General features: G+C 40.3%; 1 protein-coding gene across 5 annotated transcripts in view; it reads left to right on the top strand.

Moving 5' to 3' along the window:
* Positions 1–20137, top strand: part of MID1 (midline 1) — a 465347-nt gene that overhangs the window by 423381 nt on the left and 21829 nt on the right. For all 5 annotated transcript variants that reach the window (XM_056558892.1, XM_056558888.1, XM_056558890.1 and 2 more), the window contains exon 8: positions 19266–19427. In XM_056558892.1, coding sequence (XP_056414867.1) covers positions 19266–19427 — 162 coding nt within the window. The remainder of the gene's footprint in view (positions 1–19265; positions 19428–20137) is intronic.

Raw genomic sequence — 20137 nt, 5'->3', positions numbered from 1 at the left:
ATGGCTGTTTTGGAGTTCTTGTTCCTCATACATACAGAGCAGGGTACTGTTTGGCTGGGTGAGATGCCTTTGATGCAGCTGTTTGAAGGTACTGGTTCTCAGACTTTTTAAGGGAGCATTCGGGCCCTATTACACGAGGCTTAATCAGCCAAACAGACCGATTTTGCCCTAGGTAATAGGGTCAGCGATCATCCAATGAATGAACAAACGCTCATTTGTTCGGGTTGATCAGGTGCCTAGACATGTCAAAAAAATCATCAGCCGCTGGCTGCACATCTCCTTGTGTAATCTGTTGTGCAGCCAATAGCCATACAAACCATCCAACGATCATGCTGCCCGTCCAACATTCAAGCTGTTTAAAGGCTCTGTAAATGGGCTCCTCATAAATCTGCACTTTTAACTGTGTGGGTTGGGCCAATGTAATAGGGCCTTTACAGGTCATTATCTGGTAAAAAGAATGCAAAGTAGTAAGAAAAGTGTCTTTCTAGCATCACCCTACACCAGCTGCTTCACAAGGAGAATTGGTACAACCCAAGAGCATCTTATTAACCAACCAGTACCCTGCTTTCTACTGATAAAGAGAGAGAACGCTTAACCAGTTGTCTACCGATGTGTGCCTGTGGTTTTGCTGAACTCTGTTTGAAGGCTCTTTAATGGGCCAGACATTGACTTACATGGTAGCTATCTATAAGTGGTTCTGCAAATAGTTTTTCAGTGAGTATTGCCTGTAAGTCTCCCTACACTAGGTAAATCTGCACAATAAGAAACAATGCCCCCAGAGAGCTCAATGGACTTGGTTATGTTTTCAAGGAAAACAGGTAAAGAGTCTGTCGGAAGAATAGGATTTGTTGATGCTAGCAATGGGCTTTACTTTCTGTGATTGTTCTAATATTTTATGTTTACTTAATTTTTGCTATTTTGAGCCCACGCCAATAACTAATTGCCTACTTCTTGAATGATTAATGAAATTGGTGTAGACAAGCAATCCTTGCAGTCAGTGTATGTGTTAATAAGATTTCCTTGTTGGGATGTGCTAATTGTGAGGCTTTGAAGATGGCACCACGGGAAGCTGTCACCTACCGCCCTCCACTTTAATTACTGCTTCGTGTATCATCTCTGGAATAAGATAATTACCACGATGGAAGGATCGGTCAATGAAAGTTGACTTTCGTACAGAGGTTTAAGCAAATAGGTGATAAAATGAAAAAGCATATATATTTGCTAGAAAAACCTCATAGTTCTCTATGGTTTAATTGTGAAAGTAGTTATTTTTAGAGAATTGAGCATATGAGCGGTACATTGTCTGTTGAGCATTATACAAGATAAAAAATCCATGAATTATCACTTGTCAATGTATATTTCATTATGTAGATTCCATAAAAAGTAGTACAGAAGCTGCAGCACTAACTGGTGTAGAGTAATATATCCTATTTATAATAAATAGGTCAGGACACAACCAGGCAACTTCAATTCTGCAATACAATTGGCTTCATCAAAGCCTCAGAATAAAAAAAATATTCAATTATCCATGTTTATAGGCTTAATCTCTATGTGGAGCTACAATGAAATGTGAAGCTACAATGAAAAGTTAGGCACCTTGAGGTTTGTTTGGTTGCAGAAGGGAACGTTTTGGTTTCTAGGTGACCCGAATCGGTAAAGTTGGCCACAAACATAAGTTAGCTTTTGAGGAAACGCTGTTGTTTGGCTGCTAGTTTTCTCCCCAATTGCCCCATTCACACTTGGCTCAGATAAGTGTTCATGTGTGTTTCTATTGAGGGGAAAGCCGCTGCCAGACTTCTCTGGTAGTAGCTCATCTCCCAGAGAACAAAAGTAGCAGGCAGGTGAAATTCAACATTCACCACCCTTATCTTCCCCAACATATGTTCTTGAAGTTAAATAAATAAAACACTATACAAGTTAAATTAATTGGATTAAATTGATGTTTCACCCGGATTGGTGCCGCTGTCCCAAAAATAAGCATGGTATTAGCCATATTGCTACTATGTAAATAGCCGGCTTTGTGCAATGGAGGTGGGACCCAGCATACAGAGGTTGCTTGCCTCCTTCCCTCTGATCCAATATGGCCGGCCACCTTGCATTCACATGGGTAAAGGGAGTCCCATGAATATTTATGAGGAAGGCGGTGGGAAAATATTTTGGGTTTAGTGCTGGTGAACAAGGTATCCTTTTCTCTTTAACACCTTTTCCTATTTGCTCCACCAAGCACTAGAATTTCATTATATTGTCACATTCCATCACATTTGCCACCCATACTTTATATTAAATTCAGGCTTCAGCTTTTTACTCAGGTTATTATGAGAACAAAATATTGCCCTGTGTAAAACAAAAACAGTGATCACTTGGGGATTACGTGACCCAGAAAATCATTGGGGGCCAGCCACACAATGATGTTAGTGAACGTCTGGACAGTGATAGAAGTAAATGATGTAAGTGGTGTGGCCAACAATGATATAAGTGAAGGGCTGCGCAAACAATCCAGCGATCATTTATGCAACCCTTGCCGTACAATCGTCGAGCAGCATGAAAGGACCATAAAATGAGCACCTATTTATTGGTGGGCTGAGGATGGGTTCCCTGAAAATGCAGTACAATTAAAGTGTGTGTAGGTGTACTATTGGATTACCATGGTAAAATACTGAGGAGCAGGTCCAAAGAGAACTGTCTATAATGCATATAGTTATGCACTTGTCTATTAAACAAGAAATGGTGTCCTTGGTGGTAGTGCTCCTTAAGATATTTAGCGTTAGGTCTTGATGGCTATGTTACAAAAGTAAGTTTGCATCCAGCTATCAATATGTTTCCACAGAACTGTTTGGAGAACACAGGCTTGACATAGAAATTGACATATCCAGTATATGTAAATTTATAATCTCATTGTGTGTGTATCTGTGTGTGTGTGTGTGCGTATGTATGTATGTATGTGTATATATATATATATATATATATATATGTGTGTATATATATATTTGTGTATATATATATATATATATATATATATATATATATTTATATATTATTTATATACACACTGCTCACAAAAATAAAAGGAACACTTAAACAACACAATATAACTCGAAGTCAATCACACTTCTGCGAAATCACATTGTACACTCAGGAAGCAACACTGATTGACAATCAATTTCACATTCTGTTGTGTAAATGGAACAGAAAACTGGTAGAAATTATAGGCAATTAGCAAGACACCCCCAATAAAGGAGTGGTTCTGCAGGTGAAGACCACAGACCACTTCTCTGTTCCTGTGCTTCCTGGCTGATGTTTTAGTCACTTTTGAATGCTGGCGGTGCTTTCACTCTAGTGGTAGCAGGAGACGGAGTCTACAACCCACACAAGTGGCTCAGATAGGGCAGCTCATCCAGGATGGCACATCAATGCGAGCTGTGGCAAGAAGGTTTGCTGTGTCTGTCAGCGTAGTGTCCAGAGCATGGAGGCGCTACCAGGAGACAGGCCAGTACGTGGAGGAGGCCGAAGGAGGGCAACAACCCAGCAGCAGGACCGCTACCTCCGCCTTTGTGCAAGGAGAAGCAGGAGGAGCACTGCCAGAGCCCTGAAAAATGACCCCCAGCAGGCCACAAATGTGCATGTGTCCACTCATACGGTCAGAAACAGACTCCATGAGGGTGGTATTAGGGCCCGACATCCACAGGTGGGGGTTGTGCTTACAGCCCAACACCGTACAGGACATTTGGTATTTGCCAGAGAACACCAAGATTGTCAAATTCGCCACTGGCGCCCTGTGCTCTTCACAGATGAAAGCAGGTTCACACTGAGCACATGTGACAGAGTCTGGAGACGCCATGGAGAACGTTCTGCTGCCTGCAACATCCTCCAGCATGACTGGTTTGGCAGTTGGTCAGTAATGGTGTGGGGTGGCATATCTGGGGGGGGGGGGGCTCACAGCCCTCCATGTGCTCGCCAGAGGTAGCCTGACTGCCATTAGGTACCGAGATGAAAACCCCTTGTGAGACCATATGCTGGTGCGGTTGGCCCTGGGTTCCTCCTAATGCAAGACAATGCTAGAGCTCATGTGGCTGGAGTGTGTCAGCAGTTCCTGCAAGAGGTAGGCATTGATGCTATGTACTGGCCTCCCCGTTCCCCAGACCTGAATCCGAATGAGCACATCTGGGACATCATGTCTCGCTGCATCCACCAATGCCACGTTGCACCACAGACTGTCCAGGAGTTGGTAGATGCTTTATTCCAGGTCTGGGAGGACATCCCTCAGGAGACCATCCGCCACCTCATCAGAAGCATGTCCAGGTGTTGTAGGGAGCTCATACGGGCACGTGGAGGCCATACGCACTACATTTTGACTTGTTTTAAGGACATTACATCAAAGTTGGATCAGCCTGTAGTGTGGTTTTCCACTTTTATTTTGCATGTGACTCCATATCCAGACCTCCATGGGTTGATAAATTTGATTTCCATTGTGTGATTTTGTTGTCAGCACATTCAACTATGTAAGGACGAAAGTATTTCATACGATTAGTTCATTCATTCAGATCTAGGATGTGTTATCTTAGTATTCCCTTAAGTTTTTTTTGAGCAATATATATACTAGCTGAGTACCCGACGCTGCCCGATTTTCCTACCTTATTCTTGTGGGGGAGGAAAAGCAACAAAGGAGGAAGCTTTTGTCCTCATATCCCATCTCTAAATCCTGATGTCATATCCCGACCCCGAATCCGCTCCTCATATTTCGACCTCATATTTCGACCTCCTATCTTGACCCCATATCTCGTCCCATATCCTGTCCCCATATCTAATCATCATTTCTAATCTTCATATCCCATCCTCAGGTAGGGCTGAGTTGTGGTAAAGATATTGTAAGCTGAAAAAAAAGGGGTATGGCATAAAGAGTGGGGGTGCCTTTGCAAGATGGGGCATGGATTACGGGGAGGGTGTGGCTTGGCAGCTGGACTGAGGCATTCACCAGGAGATGCAGAGTGGAGCTTGTGGAGTATTGTACTAGAAGTCCTATATACTTGTATGGGACTTGAAACAAAAACTCCATCCTTCACATATGGGGGTAGGTTAGGGGTTAATTTAACTATTATATATTTTTATTTGACATATAGGTAGCATGTGACAAAGTATTAGCAAAATATCTCCATCTGTTTGGAAGTTATGCATAGATATAGATATAGATATATATATATAGATAGATAGATAGATAGATAGATAGATAGATAGATTTTATTCATATATATAACTCAAAGGGGGAGATTTATCAGAACCAGTGCAGAGAAAAAGGCCTCTGCAAAATGAAAGAAGTGATCTGATTGGTTTCTATGGGCAACTCAGCAACGTTTCCTCTAGACAGGTTTTGATAAATTTCCCCAATGTGTGTGTGTGTGTGTGTGTGTGTATGTGTGTATGTTTCAGCATCACTATAAAAACGGCTTAAGATATTAACATGAAACTTGGCACACGTTACTTATATGTCAACAACAAACATATGATTTACATACAGTCATGGCCGTAAATGTTGGCACTCCTGAAATTTTTCAAGAAAATGAAGTATTTCTCACAGAAAAGGATTGCAGTATCACATATTTTGCTATACACATGTTTATTCACTTTGTGTGTATTGGAACTAAACCAAAAAAGGAGGGAAAAAAAAAGCAAATTGGACATAATGTCACACCAAACTCCAAAAATGAACTGGACAAAATTATTGGCACCCTTTCAAAATTGTGGAAAAATAAGATTGTTACAAGCATGGGATGCTCCTTTAAACTCACCTGGGGCAAGTAACAGGAGTGGGCAATATGAAAATCACACCTGAAAGCAGATAAAAAGGAGAGAAGTTCACTTAGTCTTTGCATTGTGTGTGTGTGCGCCACACGAAGCATGGACAACAGAAAGAGAAGAGAACTGTCTGAGGACTTGAGAACCAAAGTTTGTAGAAAATTATCAACAATCTCAAGGTTACAAGTCCATCTCCAGAGATCTAAATTTGCCTTTGTCAACAGTGCGCAACATTATCAAGAAGTTTGCAACCCATGACACTCTAGCTAATCTCCCTGGGCGTGGACAGAAGAGAAAAATTTATGAAAGTTGTCAACACAGGATAGTCCGGATGGTGGATAAGCAGCCTCAAACAAGTTCCAAAAATATTCAAGCTGTCCTGCAGGCTCAGGGAGCATCAGTGTCTCGACAATATATCTGTCGAGTTCTGAAGTGGCCAGCAATGAGTCCAGATCTATATCCCATTGAACACCTGTAGAGAGACTATAAAATTGCTGTTGGGAAAAGGCGCCCTTCCAATAAGAGAGACCTGGAGCAATTTGCAAAGGAAGAGTGGTCCAACATTCTGGATGAGAGGTGTAAGAAGCTTATTGATGGTTATAGGAAGCGACTGATTTCAGTTATTTTTTTCAAAGGGTGCGCAACCAAATATTACATTGAGTGACAATAATTTTGTCCAGCCCATTTTTGGAGTTTGGTGTGACATTATGTCCAATTTGCTTTTTTCCTCCCTTTTTTGGTTTAGTTCCAATACACACAAAGGGGATAAACATGTGTATAGCAAAACATGTGTTACTGCAATCCCTTTCTGTGAGAAAAATCACAAGTGTCCCCTAAAAGGACAATCCGGGATCTGATCAATTATGAAACACAATTACCCCAGAGCACATAGCCTGGGGTACAGATATCCCTATATGGTAGGATTCCCTAAAACATAACTTTTATTATTAGACTTTAAACTAAATGAATCAAAAAATTGGTGCTCAAAAGTGGTTTAAAATGACATGTAGTATATGCCCATTCTAATCATATTAACAGGTGGAACACCACTCTCATATGTAGTAGCAGTGGGAAATACGTATGTTAGCCCACTTAGATTGGCATATATCTCATGCGTTTAAAAAATGTTAGATGTGTCCCCTACATGTTTCGGTGAAACATCACCGTCATCAGGAGGTGGGGCAACAACACTAACACGTGCATGGCCCAGTATTTATAGACTATCATTACACTGTCACAAGTTTGCGCCCATCCGTGCATCCAATAACATTGTTGTTAACACTCAGCCAATCTCAGTCTGTCGCTGGACCCACCTGACAGGTGAATCCAGCAGCAACACAAAACATGATAGGTGTATAGTTTACCTGTACACTCCACGTCACCAGATTACATAATTCCGGATGCGCATATTTCTGTGAGAAATGCTTCATTTTCCTGAAAAATGTCAGGGGTGCCAACATTTACGGCCATGACTATACACACACACATACATTTTGGCAAAACTTAAGAAATATATCTAGGCATTCCCATTGGAATTAGAAGCATCTGTATACATAACAGCATGTAAATGCCAGTGTATTCTCAGGAAGTCTACTGATGCATGTCCTGCATGTTACGTCATTAGGAACTTTCTTTACAATAAACTGAACACTTCCTTTACTTGTTCTATTGTTGGTAAGTATAGCTTTTAACTCGTATTTATGTCAGGGCTATATATAGAGGTCTTGTGTAAACAGGCATGCAGCACTTTGTAGTTCTCAAAGGAAGATATGTTTATGGTATGACGAATGGCAGCAAAATGAAGATTACATTGCACAGTGTTTATCATTACCTCTTTTTATTACTTTTGCTGCAATTTATTACAAAGAACAATACCCCGAAATTGAATAAGGCTATACTGAAGGGTGGACTTTATAAAGACTGGTGTTTCATATGCTGGCCCTAAGGCAAAGGTGTTGGAGAAAAAGGGAACCAAACTGATTAAGAGGCCCAATTTTGGCACATCTGTGACTGTGTGCAACACACAGAATTGTACACAAGCTAAAAGCTAGGGTAGATTACCACTGTCATTTACACCAATTGGTTTTACACTATAGGACCTATAGATGGAGGGTTAATGAAATTCCTGCCCACCTGACTATTGAGGAAAGTGCAAATTTTTAACCCAATAGTAACATTCCTGAATGTTGGGAATGAAGTGGGGGCGTAGCAACAAAGTAAAAACAATATTGCAATCATGACGCCCAAGACTACAAAAGATAATATTAAAATAAAAGTGACCACAGTCCCTCTTTAATAGAGAAATCCCCCTGTATAGATCCTTTTTTTATTAAAATTAAGAGTACTCTGCCCCTAGACATTGTATCCCCTATTCTTTGGATAGGGGATAACATGTTTAGGGGTGGAGTACACCTTTAAAGATTTATACTTGTACTTTTATGATTTCTGTAAATTTAGTAAATAGGGAGCCCAGTTAAAAAAAATTCACTATTCTTAGTAGTTTCCACAACTTTGCTGGGAATTATTTCATTCTAGTCGCACTAGAACAAATATTATACCGCAGTCATACGAGACCCAGTAAGCTGCGCTCCTCCTCATCAGGTCAGGAAATAAACATTCACTTTTGTCTCTTTTTTTAATCCTAATTACTGGAGATCCAACCTAGAAGTAGAACAGGAGCACATTAATGAGCGGTGCTCCACTTTAACAGCTGGTTTCTTTTTTCTTACATTACTATTCAAGTAACTGTTATGAATAGCTCACAAAAGGAGATGTGTTTTAACTTCTTTGCCTAACAACGTTATAAGAGAGAGAGCCCACATGCATAAGTTGTCACCGTATATTGTCCCTAGTAGCCAAGTGGAGTAAAAAAAAGTATTAGGCTGGGTTCACATATATCAGGTGTCCACCGGAGAGAAACTGATGTTAGAACTGATCCCATTCATATGAATGGGACAGTTCACAATCATCTTAATTTTGACGCTGGATGGTTGGACACCGGATAGGGGAACACAGCTTAATGTGTTCCCCTGTCCACCATCACGAAACTATTGATGCCGGATGCCATACAACTGGTGACAAGTTATTAGTTGGGGCATCAGATGCAATGAGATCTAGGCTGAGTTCACCTATATAGACCATAGAAAATCACCAATAAGGCTCAGATACCATAAAAGCTTATTTTTACTCAAAATGATAATATACAAAGACAATACTAGGAGCAGGGAAAAGATACAGGTGAGTGCCTACACCAGATTCCGTACCTATCTAGGTGAGAATCTCCTACTGCTAAGTGTGGATAGGGTGGGGAAGCAAATAACAATTTTATAAAGGTTGGCGGGCCTCTCTTGCCAATGCGTTTCACCTATGCAGATGCCGGACATATGTGAACCAAGCCTTACTGAGTCGTTCTGCCATATTGTACTAGTATCTATTTTTTCACTGCAGTGATGGAAAGCAAAGTTGGCATTCGGAATACAGCTGTCAATAGTTCAGTAATGAGTAGCAGGATCTGTACAATGTAAGAAGGCCATCCTCTTGTAGGCATAGTGGAAATGAGGGGTTATTAAAACAGATTTTTTTCACCTTAAACTCTCCGTATACATTAGAATAATGATGTCTGTTCTTTCCAAAGTCAGTGAAGCAGCACAAGCTGTAGGCCATCTCCAATACTTCTCCAAGAAGATAAGTGTTGCCAGAAGTGTCTGACAGCAATGTATGCCACTCTCTTTATTAAAATAAGCATGCACGACAATGTGAGTGCGCGTGTTTATGGGAAAGTCTGGGAAGAATGCTGTGCAGTCGACATACCTCTTATTTGGCCAGCGTTAGGCTAGAACTACACATGGAGCATTGAACTGCGAAACATATCTCCGGTTTCCCTTTCAAACAAACTATAAGGCTATGTTCACACTGAGGAATTCACGAGGAATAATTTCTGTCAGGAAATTGTAGCCTTCTGTCATTTTATCCATCAGGTGGAATTCAAGCGGAATTTGAGCAGAATTTCGGAAATGAAGAGGAATGAAGGAGGAGGCTATTTAATTCTACTTTTCTGAATTCTGCTTGAATTCCACTTGAATTCTGCTTGAATTCCACATGAATTCTGCTTGAATTCCGCGTGAAAACTATTTCTGGCAAAAACATTTTTTACCATTGACTTCTATTGGATTCTGCTTGCGGATTCCATTTGAAGAATGAACATGTTCTTTCTTCAAGCGGAACTGAATTCAGCGTCGTAATTAAGCGAGCAGAATTTACTCAGTGTGAACTGAGAAACGGATAATACATTGAAGTGAACTGAGAAGGATAATACATTGAAGTGAACTGAGAAGGATAATACATTGAAGTGAACTGAGAAGGAGAATACATTGAAGTGAACTGAGAAGGATAATACATTGAAGTGAACTGAGAAGGATAATACATTGAAGTGAACTGAGAAGGATAATACATTGAAGTGAACTGAGAAGGAGAATACATTGAAGTGAACTGAGAAGGATAATACATTGAAGTGAACTGAGAAGGATAATACATTGAAGTGAACTGAGAAGGATAATACATTGAAGTGAACTGAGAAGGATAATACATTGAAGTGAACTGAGAAGGATAATACATTGAAGTGAACTGAGAAGGATAATACATTGAAGTGAACTGAGAAGGAGAATACATTGAAGTGAACTGAGAAGGAGAATACATTGAAGTGAACTGAGAAGGAGAATACATTGAAGTGAACTGAGAAGGAGAATACATTGAAGTGAACTGAGAAGGAGAATACATTGAAGTGAACTGAGAAGGAGAATACATTGAAGTGAACTGAGAAGGAGAATACATTGAAGTGAACTGAGAAGGAGAATACATTGAAGTGAACTGAGAAGGAGAATACATTGAAGTGAACTGAGAAGGAGAATACATTGAAGTGAACTGAGAAGGAGAATACATTGAAGTGAACTGAGAAGGATAATACATTGAAGTGAATGGAAAATCAATTGCTGAATAATTTCAAGCTAAAAAAGCTAGCAGAATTACTCAAGGAAATTCCTCTTGAATTCCTCAGTGTGGACATACCCTAAGGCCAGGACACTTTACACATCAGATGAATGTGCGTTCACAACCAGAACAGCCTGTAATAATGCTGGGTTATTCTATTGCCCCAGTAACACCATAATATGCGGATGTTGCCTTGTAACTTGTTGCCACACATTACAGAATGTGAAACGGCTTCATACCTTTTTCTTGTATTTCCCTTTCCGTGCGTTTTTTTCCTTATATACTATTTCATATAGTATTCCTTTACAGCAGGTCTTGTTTCCTGTCTGTTTGAGCTTACATTCTAAATCCACATGTAAGATTGCATGTTGATGTATTAGATCTTGGTGTTAAGAAAAACCACAGAATTGTAACCACAGATTCCCCGGCCCCACAAGGTAACACCTGCAGCAGTCTGTGGTTAACCCAGACTTGCTGTTGGTACTTTAAGGTGACTACATTAGCACATTATTTCCAGGTATTGGTAGACTACTTGCACTTTTGTACAGACACTATCTATTATGAAGATATGCCAAATCAATATACTAGTTGTATGTATTACTTTGTATGGGGCTATGTACCTAGCTGGCTCTTATCCTACTTGTGGTTAATAACAAGCCTTGTCTGTAATGTATGGTACTTGCCTCTGGCACTATGAAAGAAAAACACAGCAGGATCCAGAGCATTAAACCATAATATGTGAGCGTCGGAGATGATGCAGCAGCTCTTCAGCAGAGTCGTAGGCATACATGTAACTCTGCACCAAAAAGGCAATGTCATTTTCTAAACAAATATTTCACTTGCATTGGCTTGTCATGAAGAGTTCAGTATTTCTTGGCATCAGAAAATATTGTTTGTCATCAAGTATAAAAAAAGGAAAGAAATTTTATTGATTTATCTAGTTGCTATGACTGTATATCTTACTGTCCAGCCTCTTATAAGGATATAAGGAAATTAAGAGGATGTAGTTGTTTCTTTGCTTAAAGTATTGGTATTAGTATCCAGCAAAGGCATACAATCCAAAACCTAGGCCCTTTCACACTACCGTTGCGCCCCGTCAATAACAACCGTCAAACTCTGTATTTTTTTTGTTTGGAGTTTGACAGCCGTCATTTTGATGGGTCAAAACGGGCAATAACTGGTCCAGATGGACCCCATTATAGTCAATGGGGTCCATCGGGTGCCGCTATTTTCAGGTGCAAGCACTATTTTTTCTCCCGCTATTCAAGATCATAAAATAACATGCTTCACACTGCCGGAGACAAACATCAGTGTGATTGTAGCCTTAGGCATGTTGATCAGTTTAATAAGATAATAATAAGATATATTTTTTTTATTCAGCGATACAGTGGATCTAAAAATCGACACAAGCTTTTACAATGCCAGGTTCTTGTGATGTTACAGGATTAGACAAGGATAAATCATGTCAGAACTTTTTCCACCTTTAGGGTGCGTTCTGACACTTACTAGCAGCGGGTTTCACGCTGCGGGAAACCTGCTGCGAGTTACACTACCATTGATTTGAATGGTCCACAGACAGACCGTAATAGTTTCAGATTTGCAGACTGTCGCGGACTCATTTTGAGCCAAAGTAGCTTTTGAATACACTTCTGGCTTTGGCTCAAAAACTGCAGTGACAGTTTTAAAAAAAAAAAAAGACAGAAAAAAAGGTGTGTAAACCTACCATTAATGTGACCGATAGAGAAAAAAATACAAAAATATAACACTCTAAAACCTGGTTGCATAAGTGTACATACCCTTTTACTAATTCTTTATTGATGCCCCATTTGATTTTATTACAGCAGTCAGTCTTTTTGGGTAGGAGTCTATTAGCATGGCACATCTTGACTTGGAAATATTTGCCTACTCTCCCTTGCAAATAGAAAGGAAAACAAAAAACCTCACAATAACCTGCTTGCATAAGTTTGTACACCCTCTTATAACTAGGGATGCGGCTGTGTTCAGAATTAATCAATCATGTTCAAATTAATGTTAAATGGAAGTTATCACAAACCTGCCATTATTTAAACAAAGTTTGACTGTTCTAGTAGGAATTTCCTGACATTTGCCTTGTTACATCTCAGACTAAAAGTAGAGAGCAGAGAGCTTCTAAAGCATTAGAGGAGTCTCATTATTGAAAGATTTCAGTAAAGGAACTGCAGGAATTTCTGGCAAGTACTGGCTGTGTGCTACTACTTGTGACAACAATCTCCCTTATACTTTATATTAATGGGCTGTGCTGTAGGATGGCAAGACGGAAGCTTTTTTTTTTTTTTTTTTTCAAAGAACATCCCAGCCTAGTTTGCAAAAGCAAATATCAAGTCCCCCAAAAGCAAGTGGGAAAATATGTCTGAAGAAACCAATTCCAAAAGCTATGTTTGGCTCAAAAACAACACTCCACATTGCCCAAAAGTACACCATACCCACAGAAAAGCATGGTTGTGGCACCTGCAATAATAAAATAAAATGGGGCCTCATCAAATAATTAGTTTAAGGTTGTACACATTTATATAACCAGGTTAAAGTCTGTTATTTTTTTCTATTTCCACCTCAAAGATTTTCATTTGGTTTTGCAATAAAATTGTTCACCTAATAGGTCACATTATAGGTGGAAAAAGTTCTGACATCATTTATCTCTGTCTCATTCTTTAACATCACAAGAACCTAGTATTTATATGGGTGTGTAGACTTTTTCTTTCCACTGTAATAATATTTATTTATATAGCACTAGCAGATTCCGCAGCACTTTTATCTATACTTGCAGTTACTAAATAAAACAACTGGTTTTAAAGTTTATTAAAGGAAAATGGTCACCCATTCACCCACACTAAACCCAAAACACCGGGCTATAATGTTGGTGAACAGGAGTCCGAGACAGGGTTTCTGACCTATATATGTACCTGAAGTCGGGCACCCGGTCCCTCTGAAGTTCGTCTTCTTCCAGCACTGAATTGTGGGCTGGTGGCGGGCCCGCCGGCTGGATTTGAATATTTATCGGTGCTGGCCACGTGAGCACTTGTGCCTACTGAGCGCTCACGTGACCAGCGCCAATGAATTTTCAAATCCAGTCTGTTGGCCCGCCACCAGTGTGCCATTCAGTGCTGGAAGAAGACAACCTTCAGAGGGACCGGACTTCAGGTATGCATACAGGTCAGAAACCCCCATATGTCTCCTGTTCACCAACACTATAACCCGGTGTATCGGGTTTAGTGTGGGTGAACGGGTGACCGTTTTCCTTTAACCAATGCAGTCTGGGACTAAAAAAATTTCTAAAGCCCTATTATACATGCCCTTAAAAAGAATCATCAACATAAAAAAAAAAAATTATACTAGTTTTTTTTTTTCAAAAAGCAGGGTAAGAGGCCGAGATTGAGATGTGCCTGAAGGCAAATGTGTTCTGTGTACAGACTGCTGTGAACACTTAAACTTGTTCATTTACGGTTGTTACACTTATTTCCTTTGAGCTGGTTGTCCAAATGGAAAAGTTCAGCCAAGATTTAGTATTTTAAGTTGGAGTAAGTATTCAATCCAGTATTTCACATCTAAATATGGTGTTTGCAAGAAAGAAAGTTTAACACTTTAAAGACACAGCCCTGAGGACACAAATATTAAACATTTGTATCACTGTGTTCCATCATTTCAGGGCTTTTTTTTTGGTGTGGCAATTTGTATTGTATAGTTGTATTCTATAGGTGGTTATCATCTTGGGGTTGGTAATATATTTTATGTTTTTCTGCTTTTGAACAGTGAAAAACTATGGGGGAGATTTATGAAAACCTGTCCAAAGGAAAAGTTGCTGAGTTGCCCATAGCAACCAATCAGATCGCTTCTTTAATTTCTCAGAGGCCTTTTTAAAAATGAAAGAAGCAATCTGTTTGGTTTCTATGGGCAACTCAGCAACTTTTCCTCTTGACAGGTTTTGATAAATCTCCCCCATTGTCTTTGTAAGCTGCAAAACGAAGCTTAATAAACTGTATGTAAACATAGCCTCAAGATGCATAAAAAGCATACTTAACTGCCTTAATCCCCCTTCCCCTATCTGATGGTGCCATTACTCCACTGCTCTCCACTGCTCACTATGAAAGGATATGACCTCTGGCTGAAGCGGGTACTAGCCCCCTGCTGTCCACTGTTTTCCCTAATGTGTAAGGAAGTACCTGCTCAGCCAATTACAAAGGCAAGTCAGTGTGGCAGCCAGTCATTGGCCGAGTGGCACTTCCTACAGCACTAACACATTAATAGAAGCAGAAGGCACTGGAGAGCTGCAAATACCAGGTGCAGTTGGAATGGCAGTGGCGAGAGATCAGAGCAGAGTATGCTTCTTTTTTTTTTTTTTTTATGCACCCTGACCCACTGTAAAAGTGCCCCTATAACATTTCATAACTTTCTGTGTAGCACCTGCACAGACTGAGCACCTTTAGGCAAATTATTGTCAATAAAATGTGCCCACAATCTGTTGTGTATGGGGTCTCCATATTATGCACATGTGTAGCACTTGCACAGACTTTGGACTCCTGCTGGCCTGACTGAAGTCCAAAATCAGGAAATGCAGTCTGGAGTGCTGAGAGGGGTGTGTGCAGCCTTAGCCTATCATAGCTCACCTCGCAATAGACTGCTCTGGGCTGTGTGTAGCAGAGTGAGGGAGAAAGTTCTCCCCTGTATGGCTTCAGATGATGTCATGCCTGCAAGGTAACGCCCCTTCCCAGTCTGTGACTCTGACTGAGACTGAGCAGAAAATAGAGAACAGTATCAAGGTAGAGAACTAAAAAATAATAAAAATAAAGGCAGGGGGAGGTTTATCATGATGGGGGCGGTGAACTGGGAGGATTATAAAATTTAGGATCATGAGAGGTACTCTTTAATCAAAATGCACTGTGTGAATAAAACCCAAGACGTTACTGCACCTGTTACTACCTCATCTGCAGTCATTGTTAAAGTGTGTTTTTCATATCCCTTGTATCCTAAATCGTCCTTTCTATCCACTTATCTTTCCTTTACGTCACTCCAACTGCTTTCCCTCTCTGCTCTTCTGCTTGCTCTGGTTCATAGACAGGATCCAGAACTAGATCCAGATCTCCTGGGGACAGAGAGACAGCCTTTGGTTACAGGATTCTGATATATTTCAGCAAAATGGGATCAGATGGTGCAGATGGAAGTGGGATATTTTCCTTTAGCTGTCATTGATGAATTTGGGATTTGTCCCATCCGGTGTGTAAAATTTGTCAGTATCCAGCCCTGAGGAAATAACTTGCTACATTATTACCTCCAGATTGTGAAGGGTTGCAAATTCTCAACTGGGAACCTATTTCTCCTGCACTCATTTTCATGCTGCAGCTGTGATGGAACATATTTTATTTAAAGTAGCAGTCTGTGATAAATGCAGCTCGATGGAGAGGCTTGAGTTAATTTACTTTGTTTTACACATTGAAACTATATATAGCCACTACGTTCTGAATTTATAAAGTCATCCATATGAAAGTAAGGCAGAATATGTATACTTCTATCTCATAGGCAAATCTGTGGCACTACAAAACCCTATTCACACTCCAGTGAAAAATCTAAAAACTTCTGAGGGCATGTTGTAGACTTCTTACAGATTTTTCAGATAGTTTTTTCATGACATATTGTATTGAAAAATTGCAACATTTCTGGCTTTTTCTTTTTTATTTCTTTATGGCATCCACTGTAAAAATTGTTATTTTTATTCTGTGGGTTGGTACGATCATGGCGATACCCAAATTGTATGGCGTTTTCATGCTCTTTTTTTCCTTTTCTCAAGAAAATCCTTTTTCCCCTTTTTTTGTTTTGCCATTTTTTGACAGCCGTTACTTTATTTGTTTTCATCCAACCGCATTGTGTGATTATGTTTTGCGGGACAAGCTGTACTTTTTATACTGTAGATACTATTTTTGCGATTCATGCTACTTTTTGATGTTTTTTATTTTTAAAACCAAATTTTAGTTTGTTCAGCTTTATTTTATTTTTTTTTTTAGGGCATTCAATGTGCTGGATAAATAACATTGGTTTATTGTACAAGTCAATACAGACGTGGCAATACCTATAATGTTTTAGGTTTGGGCGTTTTTTTTGTTATGGGGGGTGATAATACAGGGTTTTATTGGGAATGGACCATTTATATTTTTTTACACTTTTATTTTTATATTTTACACTTTTTACCGGTTATACTATGCTGCAGTACATCTGTACTGCGGCACATTAGAACTCTCAGTATCACACTGACAGGCAGTCTGTGCGATTCATCCTATGGCATGACCTCACAGGCTGCCGTACTAGGCAGACAGGAGGCCATCAGCTGGCCTCCTACTGCCATAGCAACCAATGGGTTCCTGCAATTGCATTGTAGGATTGCCTTTGGTGAACAGGAGGAACCCCCTCCCCCTGTCAACCTCATTGATTCCATGATCAGGACCGATCACAGAATCTATGGGATTAATGCTGCCGAGTCCGGCGCGATCCCGGCCTCGGCAGCTGCGGTGGGACCCTGGCTGTGATCCCTGGCTGGGACATATGCATCCTAGGGCAGAAAGGGGTTAAAATATTATGCTAGATTATGCTAAATGTCTCCTAAAATGCATAAAAGTATGAATATGTTTTTCAATACAGTATAATATATAATGGTGCAGTCATTTCCTTATTCCGTGAATTAAAGGGTTTAGGAATCTAACCTTTAATCTGTTGTTTTTTTGTTTTTTTTTTGCTCTAGGAATCTTTTTTTATGTTTCTGGATGAGAGCTTATTTAAAGCTCTCTGCTGCTCATAAACAGCAATATGCTGAGAGCAAATACCTCATAACGCAGTCCATTTGCATTTAAGTAAGTTGTATAGCAGAACCTAAGCACCTAAATTCAAAGGCCACATATTTACCAGCACATGCAAGTACTCATGTTTCAGGTTTAATATACGTAGGAGGAAATAGCTGTCTTATCCCCAAAGCTTTACTTTTTTTATACATGGATTTATTTATTTTTAAGTCAAATAATGACTCATGATTTACTAATACATAAGGAAGAGATAAAGGTGAATTACATTGCAGTGGTGACTCGCCTATAATTCGAGTGTGTTGTTTATTGCCAATGTTTAGGCAGAAACTATATGATGACTTGTACACAATTAGATTAGTTATATTCTTACAGAATAACATAAACCACAATCTGGGAGACACACGGAACATGTTATTATGCCAATATAGAAACACAAGGTGTAGTGGTTCTGCTCAGTAACTTAAAGGGGTACTCCGCTGCTAGACATCTTATCCCCTATCCAAAGGATAGGGGATACGTTGTCTGATCGCAGGGGTTCCGCTGCTGACGTCACCCTTGTGACACCACACCACGCCCCCTCCATTTATGTTTATGGGAGGGGACGTGTTGGCTGCCACGCCCCCTCGCATAGACATGAATGTAGGGGGCGTGACTGTGGCGTCACGATAAAGGCCTCCGGCTCCGAGCGTTTGAACAAAATGTTCAGAATACTCGAGCACCAAAGTACCCTGTTAACAGGAATGTGGGGAATGAAATGCTTGTTCAGCACCATTAACCAGTGATGCATAGACCATTCAAAAGCAGACTAGATCATACTCCAAAATAGTTGGAGGTGGAGATGATTGAATCTACAATAAGATTTGCTGAACCTGCATTCATTTAATCTTGTAAAAGACGTTCCAATTCCACCGACTTGTTTGTAATAAGACAGTCCAGAGTCTTATTCCCGATTTCTCCTGGAAATTAGAATTTTTTGAAAGCAATATGACTTACAAAACAAGAAAAATAAATAACACCCCAAGTTAATAAAATGTCTATGATAAAACATGATTTGCGAAGAGCTGAAAGAAATCCTCTAAAATTCTGTCCTGTGTGTTGTGCAGCAGAATCCCATTGACAGCAGTGTGATTCTGCTGCACCAGAATTTCCAAGTGAAAAACGGAATTCCGCTGTGAAATTTTGTAGCGTGAACCTAGCCCAATGGCCCATCTACACTGCGGACATTCTGCTGCGGGAATCTGCTTGTTTTCAATGGGATTCCACTCCTCTGTTCAAATCATGGACTTCCCAAAGATGTCCAGCCAAAGAATGAACATGTTTACTGAGCTACATTTCTGTCTATAGAGAGGGCACACATCTCTGCGGTCCTACCGCTGAAATATTTGGCAACCTGCTGCAAACAGAATTCTGCTGACTAGGTCTGTAAGTGTCATCAACGTTGTCAGTAGTTCATTTGCTCTTCTAAAAGTTTATAAGGGTTGTAACAGGACATAATATTGATGGTTTATCCTTTATAATTTCACAGACAATAATTTGGTAATTGTTGGGAAACAATCTCATTGTTTTGCAGTCCGATATTATACCAAGCTTTTCCACTCTCTCACATCTACATTTAGCAACTTAATTAGTCTACTGTGTATTAACTTGCCTATTTATTTGCTCTTACAGGCTTGTGTAACTCTGCCGACAGCTGGATGATTGTTCCTAATATCAAGCAGAACCACTATACAGTGCACGGCCTACAAAGCGGCACCAAGTATATTTTTATTGTGAAGGCCATAAACCAAGCCGGCAGCCGGAACAGTGAACCTGGAAAATTAAAGACAAACAGTAAGTAACTGTAAATCTTTGAGTCTTTTTCTTAGTCCAGAAGACTAGGTGAGTTTCTGCTTATTGGAAGCTTAAAGGGGTACTCTGCCACTAGACATCTTATCCCCTATCCAAAGGATAGGAGATAAGATGACTGATCGCAGGGGTCCTGCCGCTGGGGACCCCCACGATCTCCCTGCTGCACCCGGCATTCATTTAGAGCATCGGATGCAGCGCCGGAGGCTCATGACATCATGGCCACGCCCCGCTCGTGACGTCAAGGCCATGCCCCCTAAATGCAAGTCTACAGGATGCCCCTCCCATAGACTTGCATTGAGGGGGCATGGCCGTGATGTCACGAGTGGAGCGTGGCCATGACGTCACAAGCCTCCACATCGCCAGTCATCTGGCAAAGAGTGAAATTCACTCTGTGCAACGTATGTCTGGGGTGCTGCAGCCGAGATCGCGGGGGTCCCCAGCGGCGGGACCCCTGCGATCAGACATCTTATCCCCTATCCTTTGGATAGGGGATAAGATGTCTAGGGGCGGAGTACCCCTTTAAGCATAATAGTCCTATGTTAGAACTTTTCATCTTTTTCTTAAGCAGAGTAACAGAGGAACTACATGGCGCAGAGGTAGGAGAAAAAAAAAATATCCGGAACTGTTTTATAGAGAATGCAATTTTTTTAATCAAAATTTACAAATCTGACATATCCCCTTTACGTATGGAT

The sequence above is a fragment of the Hyla sarda genome, chromosome 2 (genome assembly GCF_029499605.1).
Source record: "Hyla sarda isolate aHylSar1 chromosome 2, aHylSar1.hap1, whole genome shotgun sequence".
Lineage (NCBI taxonomy): Eukaryota > Metazoa > Chordata > Amphibia > Anura > Hylidae > Hyla > Hyla sarda.
The sequence above is the reverse complement of the archived record's forward strand: the minus strand, read 5'-3'. Positions and strand labels throughout refer to the sequence as shown.